This window comes from Poromitra crassiceps (assembly GCF_964638095.1).
Source record: "Poromitra crassiceps genome assembly, chromosome: 23".
NCBI lineage: Eukaryota > Metazoa > Chordata > Actinopteri > Beryciformes > Melamphaidae > Poromitra > Poromitra crassiceps.
Window position 1 is genome coordinate 3,069,891 of NC_139639.1, and position 20,575 is coordinate 3,090,465.

General features: G+C 46.0%; 2 protein-coding genes across 4 annotated transcripts; both read left to right on the forward strand.

Moving 5' to 3' along the window:
* Positions 1-126: 126 nt before the first annotated feature.
* stap2a (signal transducing adaptor family member 2a) lies at positions 127-6,390 on the forward strand (the record flags this gene model as incomplete). The annotated part of the gene is made up of 11 exons (XM_083659404.1): positions 127-264; positions 1,253-1,324; positions 1,588-1,707; positions 2,430-2,486; positions 2,608-2,759; positions 2,985-3,116; positions 3,271-3,340; positions 5,231-5,333; positions 5,556-5,651; positions 5,752-5,880; positions 6,335-6,390. Exons 1-11 carry the CDS (start codon positions 157-159, stop codon positions 6,388-6,390), a joined length of 1,095 nt encoding a protein of 364 aa, XP_083515530.1. The 5' UTR covers positions 127-156.
* A 3,885-nt stretch (positions 6,391-10,275) lies between these two features.
* Positions 10,276-20,487, forward strand: LOC310797090 (semaphorin-4E-like). Of its 3 annotated transcripts, none has more exons than XM_083659376.1 (16): positions 10,276-10,514; positions 10,686-10,745; positions 12,399-12,703; positions 13,385-13,530; positions 14,613-14,675; positions 14,777-14,875; positions 15,029-15,128; positions 15,236-15,358; positions 15,935-16,086; positions 16,321-16,499; positions 17,304-17,460; positions 17,606-17,828; positions 18,140-18,255; positions 18,761-18,921; positions 19,014-19,066; positions 19,291-20,487. In XM_083659376.1, exons 3-16 carry the CDS (start codon positions 12,589-12,591, stop codon positions 19,950-19,952), a joined length of 2,349 nt encoding a protein of 782 aa, XP_083515502.1. In that variant the 5' UTR covers positions 10,276-10,514; positions 10,686-10,745; positions 12,399-12,588; the 3' UTR covers positions 19,953-20,487. The 3 variants fall into 3 exon arrangements, with proteins under 3 accessions (XP_083515502.1, XP_083515503.1, XP_083515504.1); XM_083659377.1 differs by having other exon boundaries at positions 10,691-10,745; XM_083659378.1 differs by lacking the exons at positions 10,276-10,514; positions 10,686-10,745 and adding an exon at positions 10,916-10,958.
* The last annotated feature ends 88 nt before the right edge of the window (positions 20,488-20,575 follow it).

Consider the following 20,575-nt stretch of genomic DNA (forward strand, 5'->3'; position numbering starts at 1 on the left):
TTTTAATCTGCCTGTGTGTGTATGACAACCCAGTCTGCTACAGCAGCCAGCTGTTAAGATTATTCCCATAGAATCTCGTCGGGGAAGGCGTGTCACTCCCCGAATTACTCGCGCCCCTTTGTCCTCGGTCGGTGCCCAGCAGCCAGCGCGACACTCATGGCGGCTGCACCCGTCAAGCAGCGCTCCGGGCCGGGGGGACCCCGGGCGCAGCTCCCGCCCTGCTACTATGAGGGCTACCTGGAGAAGCGGGGACCGAAAGAAAAGGTATGGTGAGCCCGATGCGGATCTAAGTGTGCCATGTTGTTTCAGTGCATGCTGTGGTCAGTCAGTGTGCGTGACGCGCACCCGGCTGATCTGATCTGATCCCCCATTCCAGAGAGCTGTCAACTTCCTTATTGTGTGTATTAGGATGGGCGAGGCAGGCAGGCAGGCGACACTGTACAGTGGTGCCGGGTGGCATTTCTTCACATAGCGGTTTGCAGATTTGTTTGCATGCGGTTTAGTTTGGGTAACATGAAAGGCAGCGCATGCAACAATGTATCTTTATGAATGAGTCATGTATTCGTCAAAGCCTGATTGATAAAACATAACGTGACATTTAAATCCCTTATGATTCATAACTGCTGCCCCATATCTCGTGAATGATAGGCTACCATTGCTTAGGCTACGTAGCCTATAGGAAATCCCTTACCATAATGTTTGTTATGCATTTTTTCATCATTGTCAGAATTCAGAAATGACACCGAGATATACGAAACTGTTCTGACATTTTTTCTGACAATTGTCAGCCTCAATCCCTGAATTCCAGTGTCATCTCAAATAAATACACATAGTCTACTGTAGCTACACAAAGTTATAAACCGAGAAATTGACAATTATGTCCTGAGCAGCATTGTGCATGTTAATTACTATGAGCTATATGGAGGGTGATTCCCAAAGAGGGGGGAGTCTCCCTCCAGGACCCCCCCCCCCCCCCCCCCCCCTCTCTCTCTCTCTCTCCCTAGGCTTATTTGAATCAGACATAGCCTACAGACATGATGAGAGAGACTGGCTCAGGTGCAGGTTATTGCAGTGATCCATGGCCACAGATTGAAAACAGCTGATGTTTCCATCCATCTCCTGGGACAGGAAATCTGGGAGCAACAAAAAAAGAAAATTTGGAAAAACATGTTGGCCTTTTCTTTGCTCATATACCTCTTTCTGTGCGTGCGTGCGTGCGCGTGTGTGTGTGTGTGTGTGTCTTATATGACAGGCATCCAGGAGGCTGTGGACCTGTCTGTGTGGGAATGCACTGTTTTTCTTCAATAATGCTAAGGACACTCATGTAAGTTGTGGTTGAAATGTTGAAAAAACTATTTTTCACAAGTTAATAGGAGCAAACGTTTAATCTCGTATCAAATGAATAAACTGAGACTTGGTGTGCGGCAAGAATGAATATTTTGCAATGTTTTTTCCTGCACTTGCCAGCATCACACACACCCCCCCCCCCCCCCCCCAACAGTGCATTGATTTATAATTTTTTCACAGAAGCGTATGATTTGTGTGTGTGTGTGTGTGTGTGTGTGTGTGTGTGTGTGTGTGTTATAGTATGTGGAGAAGCTGGACCTCGGTGGTTTCGTCTCCCTCAAGGACGACTGCAGCCGAGACAGGAACCTGGAGGCAGCCAGGCTCATCCTGCGCATGAAGGATGGAGAGACCAAACTGACAGTAATGCCTGTTAACACACATATACACACTCACTCTCTCTTAGGGATGCACAATATTGGATTTTTTATTTTTTATTTTTTTGTTGATATCCGATATGCTGATATTTTCCAACTCTTTTGGCCCGATTGCAGATACCGATATAATTTATGTGCCCAGTTTTTCCACCTCATTTCAGAGAACATCAAGTCTCTCCTGTAGTAGAATTAACACATTATTATGTCTACGCTTATCGTGACACTGGCACACTGGCAGCCTTTCAAAATGTACACATTCACTGGGCAAAATGAGAAGACGACTTCAACTTAGGTCATGTAAAACATGCCATATTTCTATTTATGTAACGTTTTCTTTCAAACAAAACTGTTACAGACTTTGATGATGCTCTCCCTGGCAAAACATTTAGTCAAAGATCAATCATTTGGGCATAATTAAAGCATTTTATCGGCCTGTCATATCATCACAAATGTTTGTTTTGGACTGATACCGATATTTCATTTTAAAGCCTTTATCGGCCGATACCAATGAGGTGCCAATATCATTCTCCATCTCTACTCTCTCTCTCTCTCTCTCACACACACACACACACACACACACACACACACACACACACACACACACACACACACACACACACACACACACACACACACACACACACACACACACACACACACACACACACACCTTTTTGCATGGAGCAAAAGTGCTGTCATATTTTTCAGGCACCCAACTTGGAATCAAGGGAGCTGTGGAAGGGGTTCCTCTACTCTGTTATAGACGTAAGTGAACCTGTGTTTTTTCCGACACACTTACACTGCATCCCTGCACACTCACACTGCATCCCTGCACCAAGCTGTCCCTCTCTGTGCTGTTTGATCACCAATTAAATCACCATTGCAGCTGAATGTACCGGCCTGCCTCACGCTGCTGCCCGGACAGCTGCAGATGCTGAGGGAGGTGGTGGACAAGGAGAGGTGCAGACGGAGAACGCGCACGCCCACACGCGCCCCACCCTCGCCTCTCTCTGTGCCTTTAGTAGGAGAGATCCCGCCGTGAGTTGTTGTTGCGTTATCTCCATATATTACCATTTGTGTGTTTACATGACTGTTGTGTTCTCACTAGTGTGTGTGTGTGTGTGTGTGTGTGTGTGTGTGTGTGCACGTGCATGTGTGCGTGTGTGTGTCTCTGTGTGTGCGTGTGTGTCTCTGCGCGTGTGTGCGTGCGTGTGTGTGTGTGTGTGTGTGTGTGTGTGCACGTGTGCGTGCGTGCCTGCGCAGGTGTTTCCGACCGGTGTCTCGAACAGAGGCTGAAGTTCTGCTGGAGAGACATCCAGACTGTGGCAACATGCTGCTCCGTCCAGGCAGAGATGGCTCCTCGCTGGCTGTCACCACGAGGCAGGACCTCAACGGGTAACACCATGCCACATGCCAGCAGATGCTGCAGAGTCAGACCAGAGCAGCACATTTCAGAGCCAGACATGATTTCTTCCCACGCACACAGACGATGTTACATGCTTTCTATCGCCTTCCATTTCTCTCTCTCTCTCTCTCTCTCGCGCTCTAGCTCGGTGTTCAGACACTACCGCGTGACTCAGAGGGACCAAGGAGGTTACGTCATCGATGTGGAGAATCCAGTAAGTACACAACACAGAACGTGAATTCATTCAGTTGAGGCTCATTCAAATTCTGCGGAGAGATTTGCCTGGATTCAGACCTTTTGAATGTGCCCAGTGCCACTCCACCGAGTTGGCTGCTTCCTGGTCTGGCGTCGTGACATGCAACAGCGGGACTAACGATTAGCCAATCAGCGCCAATAAACAGGGCAACAGGCGGGACTCAAGCTGTTTCCCGTTGTCAAGTGCAACGAGGAGTAATAACGTCACTGACGACCGCTACGGACGAGATAGACGCTGCTATCGAGGCAGCCCCAAATCCATTCAAAGTACCAATTACTTTGAAATCCGAAGAGTAGCCTACTCTGCTTTGAAGGCATTTATTGAAAGGAGAGATTTTTGTTGTTGTTGCAATCTCCCCACTGGATTAGTTTCAGGCGGATACGTTGGTCTCTCGTGATTGGTTAGGAACAACCGAATCCCTCTCTGGGATTTTCCCCAGGGAAATCAGTTACAGTGGAGGCAATGTCAGACTGATAAGACACTTAAGAGATACCCCCCCCCCCCCCCCCCCCCGACTGGTGTGTCAAATCTTTGATGCTCAGTATCTCAGAACTGCGCTCCACCCAGACACAACCTTATAATTCCAAGCTCAGCTCAGTGCTGTTAAGAGGAAAATACCCTTTCCAGTGTCAGAGTGAAACAAGAATAAAAAGCAGAAACGAAAATTAGCGCATCCTCATTCAGACAACATTGTACTTCTCAAAATACTGAGTTTCGCCCTGAGCCCTGCTAACGTGGTAAACCAGCCGGCAGCCGGCAGGGCTGGAAGTAACTAATTACAACTACTCAAATTACTGTAATTAAGTTTTTTTGGGGGTACTTGTACTTTTAAGAGTACTTTTTTCAAGTCTGAGTAAAATTTTAATGAATGTAAATCCAAACATCCAAACCTTTTATCTGCATTTTACAATGCAGATACTCACATTTCGGTCTGGTAGAACGAAATGAAATGTGAGTTCACGTGACCGGCTGGTTTACTAGGCTAGAGCCTTTCAGGTTCACGCCAATAACTCTGCACACAAATGACGATGGAAGCTTTCACTTCAAGCAAAACAGGAAAATTAAACGGGAGTAACATTTTAACCAGACAGCAGCAGTAACCGCAACGTTTTAACTAGACACAGCAGTAACCGTAACGTTTTAACCAGACAACAGCAGTAACAGTAACGTTTTAACCAGACAGCAGCAGTAACCGTAACGTTTTAACCAGACAGTAGCAGTAACCGTAACGTTTTAACCAGACAACAGCAGTAACTGTAACATTTTAACCAGACAGCAGCAGTAACCCTAACTATTTAACCAGACAGCAGCAGTAACCGTAACGTTTTAACCAGACACAGCAGTAACCGTAACGTTTTAACCAGACACAGCAGTAACCGTAACGTTTTAACCAGACAGCAGCAGTAACCCTAAAGTTTTAACCAGACAGCAGCAGTAACCCTAAAGTTTTAACCAGACAGCAGCAGTAACCGTAACGTTTTAACCAGACAGCAGCAGTAACCGTAACGTTTTAACCAGACCGCAGCAGTATCCGTAACATTTTAACCAGACAGCAGCAGTAACGTAACGTTTTAACCAGACAGCAGCAGTAAGCGTTTGATGTCTTACAGCCAACATGTTAAACCAAATGAACAAACCAGCAGCTTTGAGGCATCTCATTTGCCTTTTTCACTTCCCACCCAATTCACGCATTTTGTGCCTAAAAGGCAGGAAGTAACACAGGTGCAAGCAGAACATTAATGAGGGTTTCCCATTTTTAATTCCATTTGGTGATCCAGTGACGGGGCCCTTTGTTAATGCTTTGCTTCAGCTTGCACCACCTGTGTTACTTTGTGTTCTCCTCTCTAGATTCCCTGTGCTACACTTCACGAGGTCATTGACGCCCTGGTGGAGAAGACTGCAGGGACGCTGCAGCCTTTCCTCCTGGAGGAGCCTTACGAGGAGAACATCAGTGAGGCCTGCATGTGTCACACACACACACTCACTCACACACACACACACACACACACACACACACACACACACACACACACGCGCACACACACACACACACACACACACACACACACACACACACACACACACACACACACACACACACATTCTCTAGACTCCATTTCTGTTACAAGTCATCTGTGTGGCCGACCATGTTTAACTCCTCTGTCGTCATCAGCGTACGTTTCCGCCAATGATGAGAACGGAGAGAGGATGCTCCACACCGCCCCTCTCAGCCCCCTGCCAAAGGCCCCTGCCCTGCCCCCAAAACAAGGTATCTGCCTTTTACTTGGACCACAAAACAAACTCACAGACAGACAGACAGACAGACAGACACAACAATGCTGCTAACCACTGTTTTGGTTCCGGTGCAGACCGTTGGCCCGGTAACCCCCTGTCCAGGTCGCCCGCCCCCGACCGGCGCATCCTGACCTGCCCGGTGCCGTCGTCGCCCACCAACCCAATGAGACGCCTCATCCTCTCCCCGTCCCCCCTAGCACAGAGTGAGTGGAAAGGCATCCGCACACCTCAGTCACTCCTGATCCCCTTCACCACACTGTTAGAGAGTACGGCAGGAATGACTCCAGAAGACCTGGATGTTAGCACTTCTGGGTTCCTACGTGTAAAAGTCAATGGGATTTTTGTGTATGGGGATTTTGGTTAAATGCTTGATATAAGGTCTGTGGTTGACAAAAGTTTATGAAACCGCAAACTTTGTGTTCAGCAAGATAATCTTCACAAATGAGGACCACTTTTATGATTTTCAAAGCGTAAAATGTGGTTACGCGATTTTCAGAAAGCGCTTCAAAAGTCATAAGTCAAAAGTCGAAGTCATAGTGGACTTTTACACGTAGGAACCAGGAGGTTCAGGGACTTCTGGGTAAGCTTACCAAAATATGCCATCCCTATATTACCAGCTCTGTTTACACTCAAATTGTTTGTTTTACGCTTCAACAGCACTCAACGAGGAGCTCAAGTTGAAGCTGGAGAAGAGACGAGCCAGTCAGGAGTGACTCACTCAAGCAGCACAACCAATAAGGAACAACTTCCTGGTCACAGGTCAGCCAATCCCCAGTGCCAAACTACCAAACCCCCCCTTCGCGCCGCAGCTATAATCATCCTGTGCCTTCAAGGTGGAAGACAAGTGACTACAAATGACCACCACCTTCACTGGTGGAGAGCTTCAGGATGCTCTGGCTTCTTGTTCTTCTGGCTCTGTTGGTGCTGGACTCCAATAAGTCAATGTGCACTGAAGAACAAGACGAACACTGGATTAGGTTCATACAAAAACACTCAATCCTCGATTGAGTGATGATCCACTTGAGCAGCATAAAACTGTTGCAAACTCCCTCCAAACAAAACACTGTGCAAAACCACCCCCCCCTTCTGAATACAGTCGTCAAAAACACTGATCCAATATGACGGACAGTTGAAAGCTTATTGGAGAAGCACAGACAAATATTCGACCGAGAACTGAGCCTGTTGTGTGTGCACGCACGCATGTGTGTTCATGCGTGCAAGCGTGCGTGTGTGTGTGTGTGTGTGCGTGCGTGTGTGTGTGTGTGTGTGTGTGCGTGTGCGTGTGCGTGTGTGTGTGTGTGTGCGTGCGTGCGTGCGCGTGCGCGTGCGTGCATGCACTGATGATCCTGCTGCCACACTGGAGACTTGGAGGCGAACCGAACCACAAATTGCAAATATCAACCCCGAAGAGAGAACATATGTCTTGAGGACTCCAGCCAGGCACACTTTAGTATCAGCCCAGTAATACTCGTGATTCATCTAATTAAGTGTGACGTAATTAAAGAAAAATAGCTGAATGCAATTGAGGTGTATCTGGCCAGAAAGTGAAGCTGGCAAAGCACACTCTCTCTCCCTGGCTCTCTGAAGGACCAGACTTTAGCGTCCGTCACTGTGTTGTTGGTTCAATGATACTATACTGTAAATCTTTACTGTATTGTCGGTGCTGATTTTCAAGTGATTCCTTATTCTCTGCTACTGTGTATGTGCTACTGTATCAAAGAACTTTTATGGAAAGAAATGGCAGCTCCATATTGCCCCATTGCAACATCAGCGCCCAGCAGCCTCCGCCATTTTTGATTTTTGGAAACGTGACAGCGCCAAAAGAACCTCGCAGTGGTCAGCTGCGGTAGCGCTGGCCCCTATAATCAGCCTCTCTAAACAGTAACTCAACGGGAGTTGAACTAGCCTGGGTAAACCCATCCCCCAGTGACCTGCTCTCAGGCTTAACCCTGCTCACGAGTCACAAGGTAGTGACTGAGAGCAGGTCTGAGAGCAGGTCACGTGGCGGCTGGGTTTACCCAGGCTAGAGTTGAACCTCGAGTCCTTTTCATTAGCTATTTATCTTGAAAAAAATAAAATTTTGCTTAGTTTCCACAATATGGTTGTTGTTTTACATCCCTGCACTACACCACTTCAATCAAGATTTGCAGTACGCCCGGAAAAGATGTGAATCCCCAAAGTTTAGAGTGTTCTCCTGTTGAGTTACTGTTTAGAGAGGCTGATTATAGGGGCCAGCGCTACCGCAGCTGACCACTGCGAGGCGCATTCTGTTTCCAAAAATGGCCGGAGTGTCGTCTCTTTCCTTCCACGCTCTTTGACTGTATGGTGCTTTAACTCACCAGTGCTCAGACCTCAAGAGCTAACAAGTGTAATTTCAAATCAATCTACTGTATTTATACGCAAGAGTGCCCTCTAGTGGAATGGCTGTTTGTCAGCTAAAGGGACCCCCTGGTCTGTCTATAATGTGAAACCTTATCAGCACACCATCTATGGGAAATTGACACAGACAGAAAACATTGAACCACACTTGTGGTGTAGATCTGATCTCTTTTTTTTATTGTAGTCCAAACAAGTACAGAAGCCGATCCACATCTGGTTACAAAAAAGGAAATGTACATTCTTGTGTGAATCCAACATCTAAAGAAAAGAGAACTAGACTTTTATCTTTGTACTAATTTTACACCATGCTCCACACCTACCTCTCTACCGTTTACAACAGGCATATCGTTTAGTGCAGGTCTGAAGAGGTGAAACCATACAAGATATTTCTCTGTCGAAAAACTGAACAACGTGCCATTACTCCTGTCACTTGGCCAGATAGGAAGTGTGTAAGGCCATGTTCACATTACAGGCAAAGCCAATTTGCTGATAAAGTCATTAATCATCATTATCTTGATTGGTTTCCCAAATTTTGATTTGGGAGTGTGTCCGCACTGCCATAAATCTGATTGGGGCAAGTGTTCAAGTCGGATCTGTGTGTCCAGACCTACATTATGTGGTTTGAGACAAGTGACACAAATCAGACTTTGAGCGTCCAGACTCATAAAACCAATCTGGATAGAATCATGAATAGGTCATTAAAGTTCACAAATCAGATTTGACCTCCTAGTCTGAACATGGCCTTAAGCGCTAGAGGTCAGCTGTGATTAATCGGCTCATAAGTGTCTTCTTACTCTGACCAGTTTCTTGTATGTTTGTACATGTATATTATGTGTTGTGTCTATTTTGCCACTATTATCAAAGAATAGTGTTCTTTGCTAGATACAGTATTATGGGCATTAAATTGTTTTTGCATGGATTGTTATTTGTGCCTTTGTGAATTGATAAGCCTGTGTGCGCTTTCCCAAAAAGTGTCAATGTTTCTTCATAAACATTTCCCCTTGTTAATGAGCGGTGTCTAGACTGAGCTGCCAGCGACTGATCAAAACTCTGATTTCAGTTCCCTTTTGGCAAATCCCAGAACAAGGAAATAAGATAATGTAAGAAATAATTAATCATTGTCAATCATTAAGAGAGAATGATACACAGCCTGCCCTGTGTAGCAGGTTTATTACAGTTAGGTTGCTTTTTTTTTTACCACAGGAAGCAGAGGGAAAACCTGCAACAACAACAAAAAGGCTGAGGAATGCTCACTATCATCCAAGTTATTATTTTAAAGTTTGGCGTGGGTGTATGCTAAACTTTAAAAGAATGCCTGCATTTTTCAACAGTCCCTTCATTCTTCACATTCATAGCATCTCACATGTCACATAGTAAATTGAAGGTCTAAACTCGTGGTGTGCTGCTGTAGCTACAAGCAATCTATTATTATTCAAATCACACAAATAATCAAAATGTGTTCTTAAGAACATAACTAATGATAAGAACGACAACAAATAATGATATATTTGACAGAACTAGTCAAATAGTCAAATATCATCAGTTAGTCCATTAGTCCAGATACATGACGAGCCATAGCCTAATCAGGAGGGATGAGAGGGTCCTGTTTGGACACGTTAGGAAAACATCTGTCAGACCCATCTTGAATCAACTGCCCCCCCCCCTCTCTCCTCTCTCTCCCCCTCGCCCCCCTCTCTCTCTTTCTCCCCCACTCTCTCCCTCCCCCCTCTCTCTCTCTCCCTCCCTCTGTCTCTCTCCCTCCCTCCCCCCCTCTCTCTCCTCTCCCCCTCTCCCTCTCTCCCTCTCTCTCTCTCCCTCTCTCTCCTCTCCCTCCCTCCCCCTCTCCCCCCCCTCTCTCTCTCTCCCCCTCTCCCTCCCTCTCTCTCTCTCCCTCCCCCCCTCTCTCTCTCTCCTCTCTCTCTCCCTCCCTCCCTCTCTCCCTCTCTCCCTCATGTAGCCTGGAGTAAGAAAGAAGCAGCAGCCATTCAGATCTCTTTCTGTCACCGCGGGATGTTGAGCGCTAAACTCTTCTAACAATGCGCTCGACAACAGTCTCTTTCACAGGCTGACACAGAGACAGAGGAGCTGTTAGGAGAGAAGCGCTTCTTTTGTGTGTGTGTGTGTGTGTGTGTGTGTGTGTGTGTGTGTGTGTGTGTGTGTGTGTGTGTGTGTGTGTGTGCGCGTGCGCGAGTGCGTGTAGTGTGTGCGTGTGCGTTTGCGTGTGTGTGTATGTGTGCTCAGTGAGTTCTTCATTGGCACATTCCACTCCTCATGTTCATTCGTGTGTGTGTGTGTGTGTGTGTGTGTGTGTGTGTGTGTGTGTGTGTGTGTGTGTGTGTGTGTGTGTGTGTGTGTGTGTGCGTGCGCGCGTGCGTGTGGCTCACTTGAGAACTGAACCGGGGGCGGTTCTCATGCAGAAGGAAGTTGCAAGCTCGAATCAAAAGTCTCACATTTCAAGGTAAGCATTGTTCATCATTAAAGCCTGCATTTCTAACGTCAATACGTTTTGTATTTTGAAGTTAACGGCTGCTGTCTGTCACATCTGTAGCTAGTAGCGCGCGGGGAGGGGATTGTTTAGACTTGACGCTTTGCAGGTGTTTTGACTTGATTTCGTATCTTTCTCGCTCAGAACAGAACCTGCTAACAGCCTCGTTCTTGGGCGTGTCCTCCTTACTACTGACCTACGCAGGTAAGTGAGCTGGAGAGGGATGGTCTCCTTGGCCGACTGGTTAGCGTGTTCGTCTTTGGAAAGGAGTGTGCATCGCAGACCCGGGTTCGATTCCCCCTACTAATACAATAAATAAGGCTGGACATCAGGGGAGGTGGTGTAACTACTACTTCAACCCGGGTTTAAGTATAAGGAGTGCACGCTGGCTCTTGGCCAATGGGATTGTCCCTTTTAGTGAGTAGAGAAGGAATTTGTCCGTTTAAACTGCCTGCTTAACCTGCACACAATATTATACGGTATTAATGAATTACCCACGTTTTCTCATGTTTGAACTTGAATGGATTGTGGCAGTTTTCGTGCTATAAAACTGCCCCAACTGTGTGATTTGGGAAGGACTGAAATGAGCAAATAGAAAGATATAGATATAGGACACTTGCAAAATGGCTGTACATTTGTAAAGAGTCTCAAGAACCATAACTGATTGTTTGTATAGCCAAGCTGTTAGACACGAAATAATGGGAAGGAACAGGTAAAAGTTTCTATAATCATGATGTCCTGTAGGAAGACAAGTTTGCAGTCAATTAGTGTTCTCTTTTATGATCCATGCTGCATGTCTACTGTACAGGGAATGTTGTACTTCCTCTGACAAGGGTCAGAACCAAGCTTAAATATCTTCAAGGTTAGACATAGATAGGATATATATATATATATATATATATATATATATATATACACAGTATATGTATGTATATATATAATATATATATATATATATTCAAGGTTAGACATATATATGTTATATATATATATATATATATATTCATAGTGTGTGTGTGAATGTGAAAGCCAACGTACAGTGTGTGCAGACAGGTATAGACTGAAGGAGGCTTGGCCCACAGGCAAAATATGTGAAACATCTGATCAGAGCTACATTCTCTGACATGCCACAGCTCATCAGGAAAACACAACACACCTTTAGAGACGCACGCACCCATTCAGTAGGTAGGATATTTAAATACACCCGAGACAAGTCAGAGAAAATGACAACCAACAGTACTTTTTCCTGCAAAAGAGATAGACTCAGGCCCAGGCTTTTTAGCTCATCTACATTGGAAGGCTTGTCTGGGAGTTGTGCATGCGGTGAGTGTCGTGAAACATCTAAGTCAATCCGACGTGTTGTTTCCTGTCGGGAGTGTGTAACAGCTCTCTTGCGACAGACTTTGGTTTCTGGCCCTGGCCGTCTAACCACAGCCTTTTTGGCACCGTCTGTGAAGCTCTTGTGTGCTTGTGTTTGGTGCAGCAGGAGAGCTGAGGTTGACATCCCTGCGCCCTGCTGAATGCCTTTCATGGCCCTGCATTACCATCACTATGGCACTGACAGAATTACTGCTGCGCTGACTTCAGTTCACTCTGCCCTTTCTGGCCATCCCTCCTCATCTACTCTGTCTTTTCCCCCTCTCTCTCTTTGTCTCTTACGCCTTCAACGTTTCGCTAACGCATCCCGCCCACTTCCTGCTCTCTTATGGTTTGGTGTTGTTTGGCCCGGAGGAGCTCTAGGTGTCACACTTCCTGCGTCAGGTATTCCTCTGTCATTTTTGTGGATCTGCTCGTAGGTCGTCGTGATGTCCGTTAGAAGTTCGTCTCTTTGAGGTTCTCTTCTCCTTTGTTTCGTAGGTCTGTGCCCATCCATCTCAGCATGGACAGCCTGCTGAGCGGGGCCACTAAAAGGGGCCAGTGCCTTCCAGTCAACACCCGGACTTCCTCGCGCCGTCGTTACCACTCATCGCCCCCCGTTACCTCAGTATGATTGAATTTTAAGAAAACAATATTGGTTAAAATTCCACCTGGTTGAAACAGAGGAGCCATGATGCATCATCCCCTGCTGTCCCTGAGTCTCTGCTGGCTGCTCCCCCTGGCCTGGATGGCCGAGGAAGATTTAGAGCTGGACTGCGTCTCTCGTAGGACCGTGCCCTATCACAGTGAGTGTTGCCGTCCCCACACTGGGTTTGTCTGCCTTGTGTCACTTTGGTTTAGCATGTGATACGTCTGTGTTGGTCCACTTGTTTTTTGGTTTGTTTTGTAAGTCTTCAACTCCTCCCTCAGAGTCTCCAGACGGGCCCTCAGACTGATTTCACCCATCAGCAATTTCATAACTCATAACCCATATTTCATACTGTCCATATTACCTGTGCAATACAGGCGATTTGTGCAATGACTCATTGTGGAATAATTACTCAATAGGCTACTGCAATTTGTGCAATAATCCAATGTGCAATAGTTATCCACAGTCCACACTGTTCCTTATGTGCAATTTACTAACTGCAACGTACTTATTGCATTTGACTATTACAATAATTATTCACCCTGCTGTATATATTATAGTATTATGTACATATATTTATCACTTTCACATTATTCTATAGCACTGTTGATATATATTGTCAGATAATGCACATGTTTTACACATTTTTATTGTCTTATTTATATTCTTATCATTTCTCTATGCTTATATTATTTCCCTACTTGAATGTGAGCTACTGCAGCGTTACCCAATTTCCCCTCGGGGATCAATAAAGTACTTGTGATTCGACCGACACAGGGGAACCGAGCTGCTAGTTGTTCAATTGTAGCTAAGCTAACCGCTGAACTACTCTCTCCAGGGGACAACGGTTACCTGTTTCGTGAGAAATTAGTTTCAAACTATTCCATCATGCTGCTGAGAGAAGACCTGGGCCTGCTGGTGCTGGGTGCCAGGGAGGCCATCTACGCTCTGGACCTCCACAACATCGCCAACAAGCGCGCTTCCGTAAGAACACCTTTGTTAACGGCGCAAAGATGAGGCTAACTGCCTTGGAGCAGCATCAGTTAACTGTTAGCATTAGCTCCGTATGGAATGTGCCATATGACAGCTTTCTTAGCCCAAAGCAAAGAGGTTTTGAAGAACAAACTGTGCCCTTGGCTAAGTGTTTCAAGATTCATATTGAAATTGCCAATATTCAGCAAAAGCAAAAATGCAATATCGAAATCATGCAGCCAGAGTAATATTTTCTTTTCACACTTGTCGGCATCTACATCTAGATCCTTCTGCTGAATTAGTCAAATGACTGTAGGATTTTGATTATGTCTTTGTTACCTAGGCTATGTAGCCTACTGTAGTAGCCTAACCCTTTTATAGCTGATGGCCGTCATATAAGATCACAAGACACAACAGTGACAAACAGAGCTGTAAAAATAGATAACATAGCTACAGTGTATGGATGCACTCACTAATCATTCAGATCATGCAAGTAGCACAAAACTAACCAGCTTGATTGAAAATGACTCTGCTAATTTGCTTAAAGCAACATTGTAGCCTGCTACACTACTACTACACTCATCTCCCTACTCCACTGTGCCAGACTGATACACCCACGGTGTAAGAAGGAGCGCTACCGCACCTCCTTTGTCCCTACGGCTGTCAGACTTTTTAACATCCAATAATAGTTCAGCACAATATAGCACTGTTGTTGTTGTCGTTTTTATTGGTAACTATTGTTATTGTGTGCTGCTGGCTATAGTTTTGCACTTTATAGTGTTGCACTTTACATTCTAATGGCTTTTGCTGCTGTTGCTATTGTTAGTTGTTGTTGGTAAGTACTGTTGCTGTTCTTATCTTTTAGTGTGTGTATTGGATTTATCTTTGTGTTTATTTTTAGAGCTGATTTTATGTCTTCCTTGTGAGAGCTGCTGTAACGAGTAAATTTCCCCACTGTGGGATTAATAAAGGCAATCAATCAATCAATCAATCAATCAATCAAAACCTTTTCTGGCTCACAAGTGCTGTCTATTCATCGCTATAATAGAACACATGTTAGATGCTTGTAACTAAGACAGTTTTCACTGATTCAGGTGAAATGGGAAGTGGCAGATAAGAAAAAAGACGAGTGTAAAAACAAAGGGAAAAATGCTGAGGTGGGTCAGTTCAATTATTTCTCGCATCATTATTTCCCATTTATGATCTCTTGAATATCGAGTAGATTTGTGTTCTTCATCACTTTAAACTGCATTCACAGATCGAGTGCAAGAACTACATAAGGATCCTGCATAGGATGGAAGATGGCAGGATGTACGTGTGTGGAACCAATGCCTTCGATCCTGAGTGCGACTATATGGTGAGGCAAATTGGGAGCAGTGCTTACTAATCTCGATCAATATTTCAAACTGGATACATCAACGGTTCATTCCATCATAATCGTAATAATCATTAAAATAGCTTGTTGATTGAAAGGTGAGTACTTTCTGAGCCCGTGCGTTTATTCGTGCAGTCGTTTGCGAATGGACAGCTGACTCTCGAGAAGACGGGAGAGGACGGGAAAGGGAAGTGTCCATTTGATCCCTTCCAGAGATATTCCTCCATCATGATCGGTGAGTAGCGGCACATTGCAGAAGATGACACGGGATTGTGGGAAAGAACCTAAAACCCTAAAACCCAGGCTTTTCCTTGGCTCCTCTGTGCTCACCTGTCCTGCCAGATAAGGACCTGTACTCGGCCACGTCGATGAACTTCCTGGGCTCTGAGCCCATCATGATGCGCTCTCTGGCGGGAGACGGCTCCGTCTCCGTCCGCACAGAGTTCAAGAGCTCCTGGCTGCACGGTAAGATCATGTGACCGTCGAATGTCGTGTGATGATAACTGACCTGTGTCATGTGTGGGTGTCTTAAGGCCGTGTTCACATTGCAGGCAAATCCGATTTGCTGCTAAAGTCAATTATCTTGATTGGTTTTGAAAAATCTGATTTGGGAGTGTGTCCGCACTGCCACAATTCTGATTTGGGCAAGTGTTCAAGTCGGATCTGTGTGTCCAGATACAATGAGCCAATGAGCCGACATACAGTGTTTCTGGCAGTGTTTGCATGTCTGCTCTCTGCTCTTCAAGTCCCCGCCCCCTGCAAAATACACTCATATATCTGATTTGGGTGATCAGCGCGTCCACACTGAAGTCATATCAGTCGAAAGCAGATTGGAAACTACCGTCATATGTGGTTTGGGACAAGTGGCACAAATCAGACTTGGATCTGGATAGAATCATTAATAGGTCATTAAAGTTCACAAATCGGATTTGGCCTCCTAGTCTGAACATGGCCTATATGGAATGGACGGTGTCTGTGTCTCTGAATGAACTTAGCAATCGTCGTATGGTCCTTAGTATTGGTTTTTGTTCTTCCCGCCAGAGCCCACATTCGTCTCCATGGCCCAGATGCCGGAGAGCAAGCACAGCGGCGAGGGAGACGACGACAAAGTTTACCTGTTCTTCAGCGAGAACGCCGTGGAGTACGACTACGACAAAAAACTGGTGGTTTCTCGCGTGGCCCGCGTCTGCAAGGTGAGGGAGTGCAGAGTCTAAACCGTGCGTGTAAGCTACCTATTTGTTGGTGGGGGGGCCGACCGTTTCCCCGAAATGACAATAGCATATTAACAGCGCTTCCTCTGCTGCGCTCGACCGGCTCCTTTTCCGCTGCTTGACCTTGCCTCCCTCGCCCGGGCGCCTGTTTACGGTCCTATTTTTCCATCTGCCTCCGTGGCGTTATTGTCCGCTCACGTCTGTCTGCTCTCCCAGGGGGACATGGGAGGCCAGAGGACCTTGCAGAAGAAGTGGACTTCCTTCCTGAAGGCCAGGGTGGACTGTCCAGTGCTGAAGTCCCAGATGCCATACATCATCCAGGACACCTTCCGCTGGTGCGAGCAGCAGCAAGACTGGAGGAGCTGCGTGTTCTACGCCGTCTTCACCCCGCAGTCGTAAGTTTGAATGAAGGAGTGTGTGTGTGTGTGTGTGTGTGTGTGTGTGTGTGTGTGTGTGTGTGTCGAGGTTCTTACACATGCTTGACTGACATTTATTTATTTTATCAAGTTTTTTTCAGATCCCCCCCCCTGCCCTTCCGATACATGTGTAATCACCAGCTGCTTCTTTTCACCTGACAGTGAGGAGTTTCCCCGGCAGGACGTAGCGTGTGGGAGGATCACGCTATTCCCCCCAGTTCCCCTCCCCCCCAAATAGTAGTCTCTTAAAACAGATGATTGGCTCGCGCAATTTTCAAATGCTTCCGCCTAAACGTCTGTGCTTTTAGTAGGGAGAAGTTGGTCAAAATGGAAAGGGAAACTCGGGGGAAATAATGAGCAATGATAGGGGGATGTAAAGGCGGGACATCCGCTCGTATCTCCAATCACCTGCATCGATTCGAACTTCCTCCGGGATTAAGCGTTTTTCCCCCCCCAACTTCCTTTGTACATGTTCTGTGGCCATGAATTACAGACTGTCTAAGCGCTGCATTCGCAAAATGTAGAAGAGACATTCTGGCTTGAGAGACTACCCAAATAGGCACCCCGACCGACCAAAGGAGGCACTAGAGCAGCGACCGGGACACATCCCCTTAATCGGGCTTCCCACCCGCAGACACGGCCAATTGTGCCTGTATGGACGCCCGACCAAGCCGGAGGTAACACGGGGACTCGAACCTGAGATCCTTGTGTTGGTAAGACAGGGAATCTACCACTGCACTACCTGAACACAGACTTGGCATTTTCTTTGTGTGTGTGTTTCAGGGACACGTCGGACCTGTCTGCAGTGTGTGCGTACCACGTGTCCGACATCAGCAGGGTGTTTTCAGAGGGGAAGTACAAGAACCCAGTAACCGTAGCAACCTCTTTTGTCAAGTGGGTGATGTACACCGGAGATGTCCCCTCCCCTCGGCCCGGAGCTGTGAGTCTGCCCGCTACTCAGCAGGCGTGTGTGTGTGTGCGTGCGCGCGCGTGCGTGTGTGTGAGAGAGATCTCAAAGTATCACGGCAGGAAGCTAAACTCCCCTTCTTCTCCCATTCTGTTGTTTTCTCTCTCTCCTTCTCCAGTGTATAGACAATGAAGCTCGTAAAAACGGCATCAATCAGACCACAGACCTCCCAGACCAGACCCTTCAGTTCATTCGAGATCGGCCGCTCATGGACGAGACTATCCTGCCAATAAACAAGAGACCTCTACTGGTGCGGAGGGGAGCTGCATTCACACGCATCATTGTAAACCGAGTGCAGGCCGCGGATGGCAAAAAATACCATGTGATGTTCATAGGCACAGGTAATGTGTGTGTGTGTGTATCACAGCTGTACAACTGTACAGTTGTGATTGTACATTGTACTTATATATTGTATTGCGATGCCAGTAATGTATTGTACTGTTGCTATACGTTATACATTTCACTCTGCTATGGAAAACTGCCACTGCTGCTTTTGAGACCTTTGCAACATCAGTGTGATCAAGCACAAGCCAATATGTGCTACACTGTGCTACACTGTAGCTGCTACAGTGTGCTACACTGTAGCTGCTACACTGTGCTACACTGTAGCAGCTACAGTGTGTCAATATTGCATCATTTGATGTTCTTGCAGAGGCAGGCACCGTGCTGAAAGCTGTGAACTACGATGGAGAGATGTTCATCATCGAGGAAGTGGAGATCTTCCCTCCCCCAGAGCCAATCAAGGTCCTCCGATTCTCCAACGTCACGGTAACACAAAGCTCTACCCAAACTAAATTATTTTATTTATCACTTCACTTAAATTACTATTCTTCTTCACCATTTTACAGTTGTTGTTTTTGTTCTACGGCTTTATTGTTTGCCATTTTATCAGTTCATCATTTTCAAATTGCTGTTGTCATTATTGGACCATTGCTGGACTATTCTGGATTTTTTTTTTTTTTTTATGGAATGCAATGTTGTTTTTTAATCATCTTTTGTATTATTTTGGTAAGTCTAAAGACAAGATGTAGACGTTACAATCAGTCATGCCCTTTACAAACCCCACTCCCACCCCACCCTTCATTGCGTGACAGTATACCGCAATACAAAGATAAATAATAATGTTGCATTTGATGTAACGGTGCTATGTGTATTAACGTATTACATTTACAGTGTATTACAGTACTGGATACCTACTACTGTGTGTGTGTGTGTGTGTGTGTGTGTGTGTGTGTGTGTGTGTGTGTGTGTGTGTGTGTGTGTGTACGTACAGGGCCAGCTGTATGCAGGTTCAGAGTATGGAGCAGTGCAGATGCCACTGGCCAACTGTGGAAGGTCTTTATCCTGTATGGACTGTGTTCTTGCCAGAGACCCGTACTGTGGCTGGGATACAACCACTGCTAAATGCACAGCCCTTTCTGATGATGGACAGAGGTAGGCAGCTAGTATCCACATGTGTAGAGCGAGCAGTGTTGATTGTGTGCAGTATCTAAACCCAGGCTCAATTGTTGTATCTTCTACCCCAGAGAACTAATCCAGAGTGTGACACAAGGAAATGCCTCTCTCTGCCCAGCTTATGGTGAGTTTAAAATATCTTATGTCAGTTAGAGCACACTTTTACCCAAAGAACCTCACAGATCCATCAGTACATACACTTTTTTTTAGCATGGGTGGTTCCTGGTGGAAAGTGAACCCCTCTGGCAGTGTTTTTACCATTATTTACGCATTGAGCTTTATTCAGAACCACACCGCACAAAGATTATTACATACGTCAACAAATCTTTGATCTCCGTTTGGTTTCAGAGCCTGTGAAGCCTGTGAATCAACCCATCAGCCTGGATTCCATCATGAAGCTTGATTGCCTCCCACCGTCCAACCTGGCAAAGACGAGCTGGGAGAAGGACTCTGTCCCACTGCTCCCCTCCGCTCGCCTTCAGCTCGTACAAGATGGACTGCTCATCTTCAAGTTCTTGCACTCAGACGCTGGGCGCTACCGCTGCCTGTCTACGGAGCGCACCAAGAGCGGCGAGTACAAGACCACTGTGGAGTACCAGGTCAGCGTAGCCTCAGGCTCTGGCAGGGGGCTGGGGGGGCAAACATCAGCCCAGACAAATAGCGCATCTGTGGCTGGACTGCAAGCTGTAGTGGCACTCCTGGTGATTCTTCTTGCTGCCCTTCTGGCCTGGAACTTGTACAAGGGCCACCTGCCTGTGCCCTGGAGGTGCGGAGCAAGACGAGGGGAAAACCCGGACCCCCCATCAGAGCAGGGGGGTCACGGCTCTGGTGTGACCCACCAAGATGCACCGAGGCCTGCGTCGGCAGAGGCTAAGCCCCTGGTGTCTGGAGGAGACAACGGCAGGAGTAATAACAACCACGCCGGTGGGCCAGTAGCGTTAAGCGCTGAAGAGACTGTTGCCCTACCGACGACGTCCCTGCAATATATTGATGACGAGTCAGAAATTTGAAAATCATAAATTTGTCATATTTACAGTTTGTTGTTTATCTGACAAACGACTGGATTGATGAGCTCAACTGTGATTTTTCAGGGAGTAAAAGGAATACTCCCGTACTCGCTCAACCTATATCGGACTTCAGTGAGTTGGGGTCTGAAAAGACAATACTCCAACTAGCTGAAACATTTGTAAATACATTTTGACACATATATACCAAAAGTACAATGGACATGGACACTTGAATTTGTGAATTGAGAATAATTTTTACTTTGCTTTTTCTACAATGTATATCTTTTGAAAATAAGTCGGTGTTTCCCACCAATCTGTGCAAATACTATTTTAGATTGAAATAATTCCAAGTTGGTATGATTTTCACATGGAATTTACATGAACTGAAATGGATCCCTCATTTTATTTCTAACTCATTGCAGCAGTTTTGCAAATCTTTTCTGTATTAAAGTTTTTTATTTTTATTTTTTGACTTAGTCCTGGTGATGTTTCAGTAGTATCCAAAGAGGCTGCAGGGTTAGTTTTTTTTAGCAAGATTAGACTCGCCATTAATCTGGGATGTATGTATGTGGAAGTTAAGTAAATGAGTTATGTAGAGGAGAAATAATCTCCAGCAAACTAAAAAT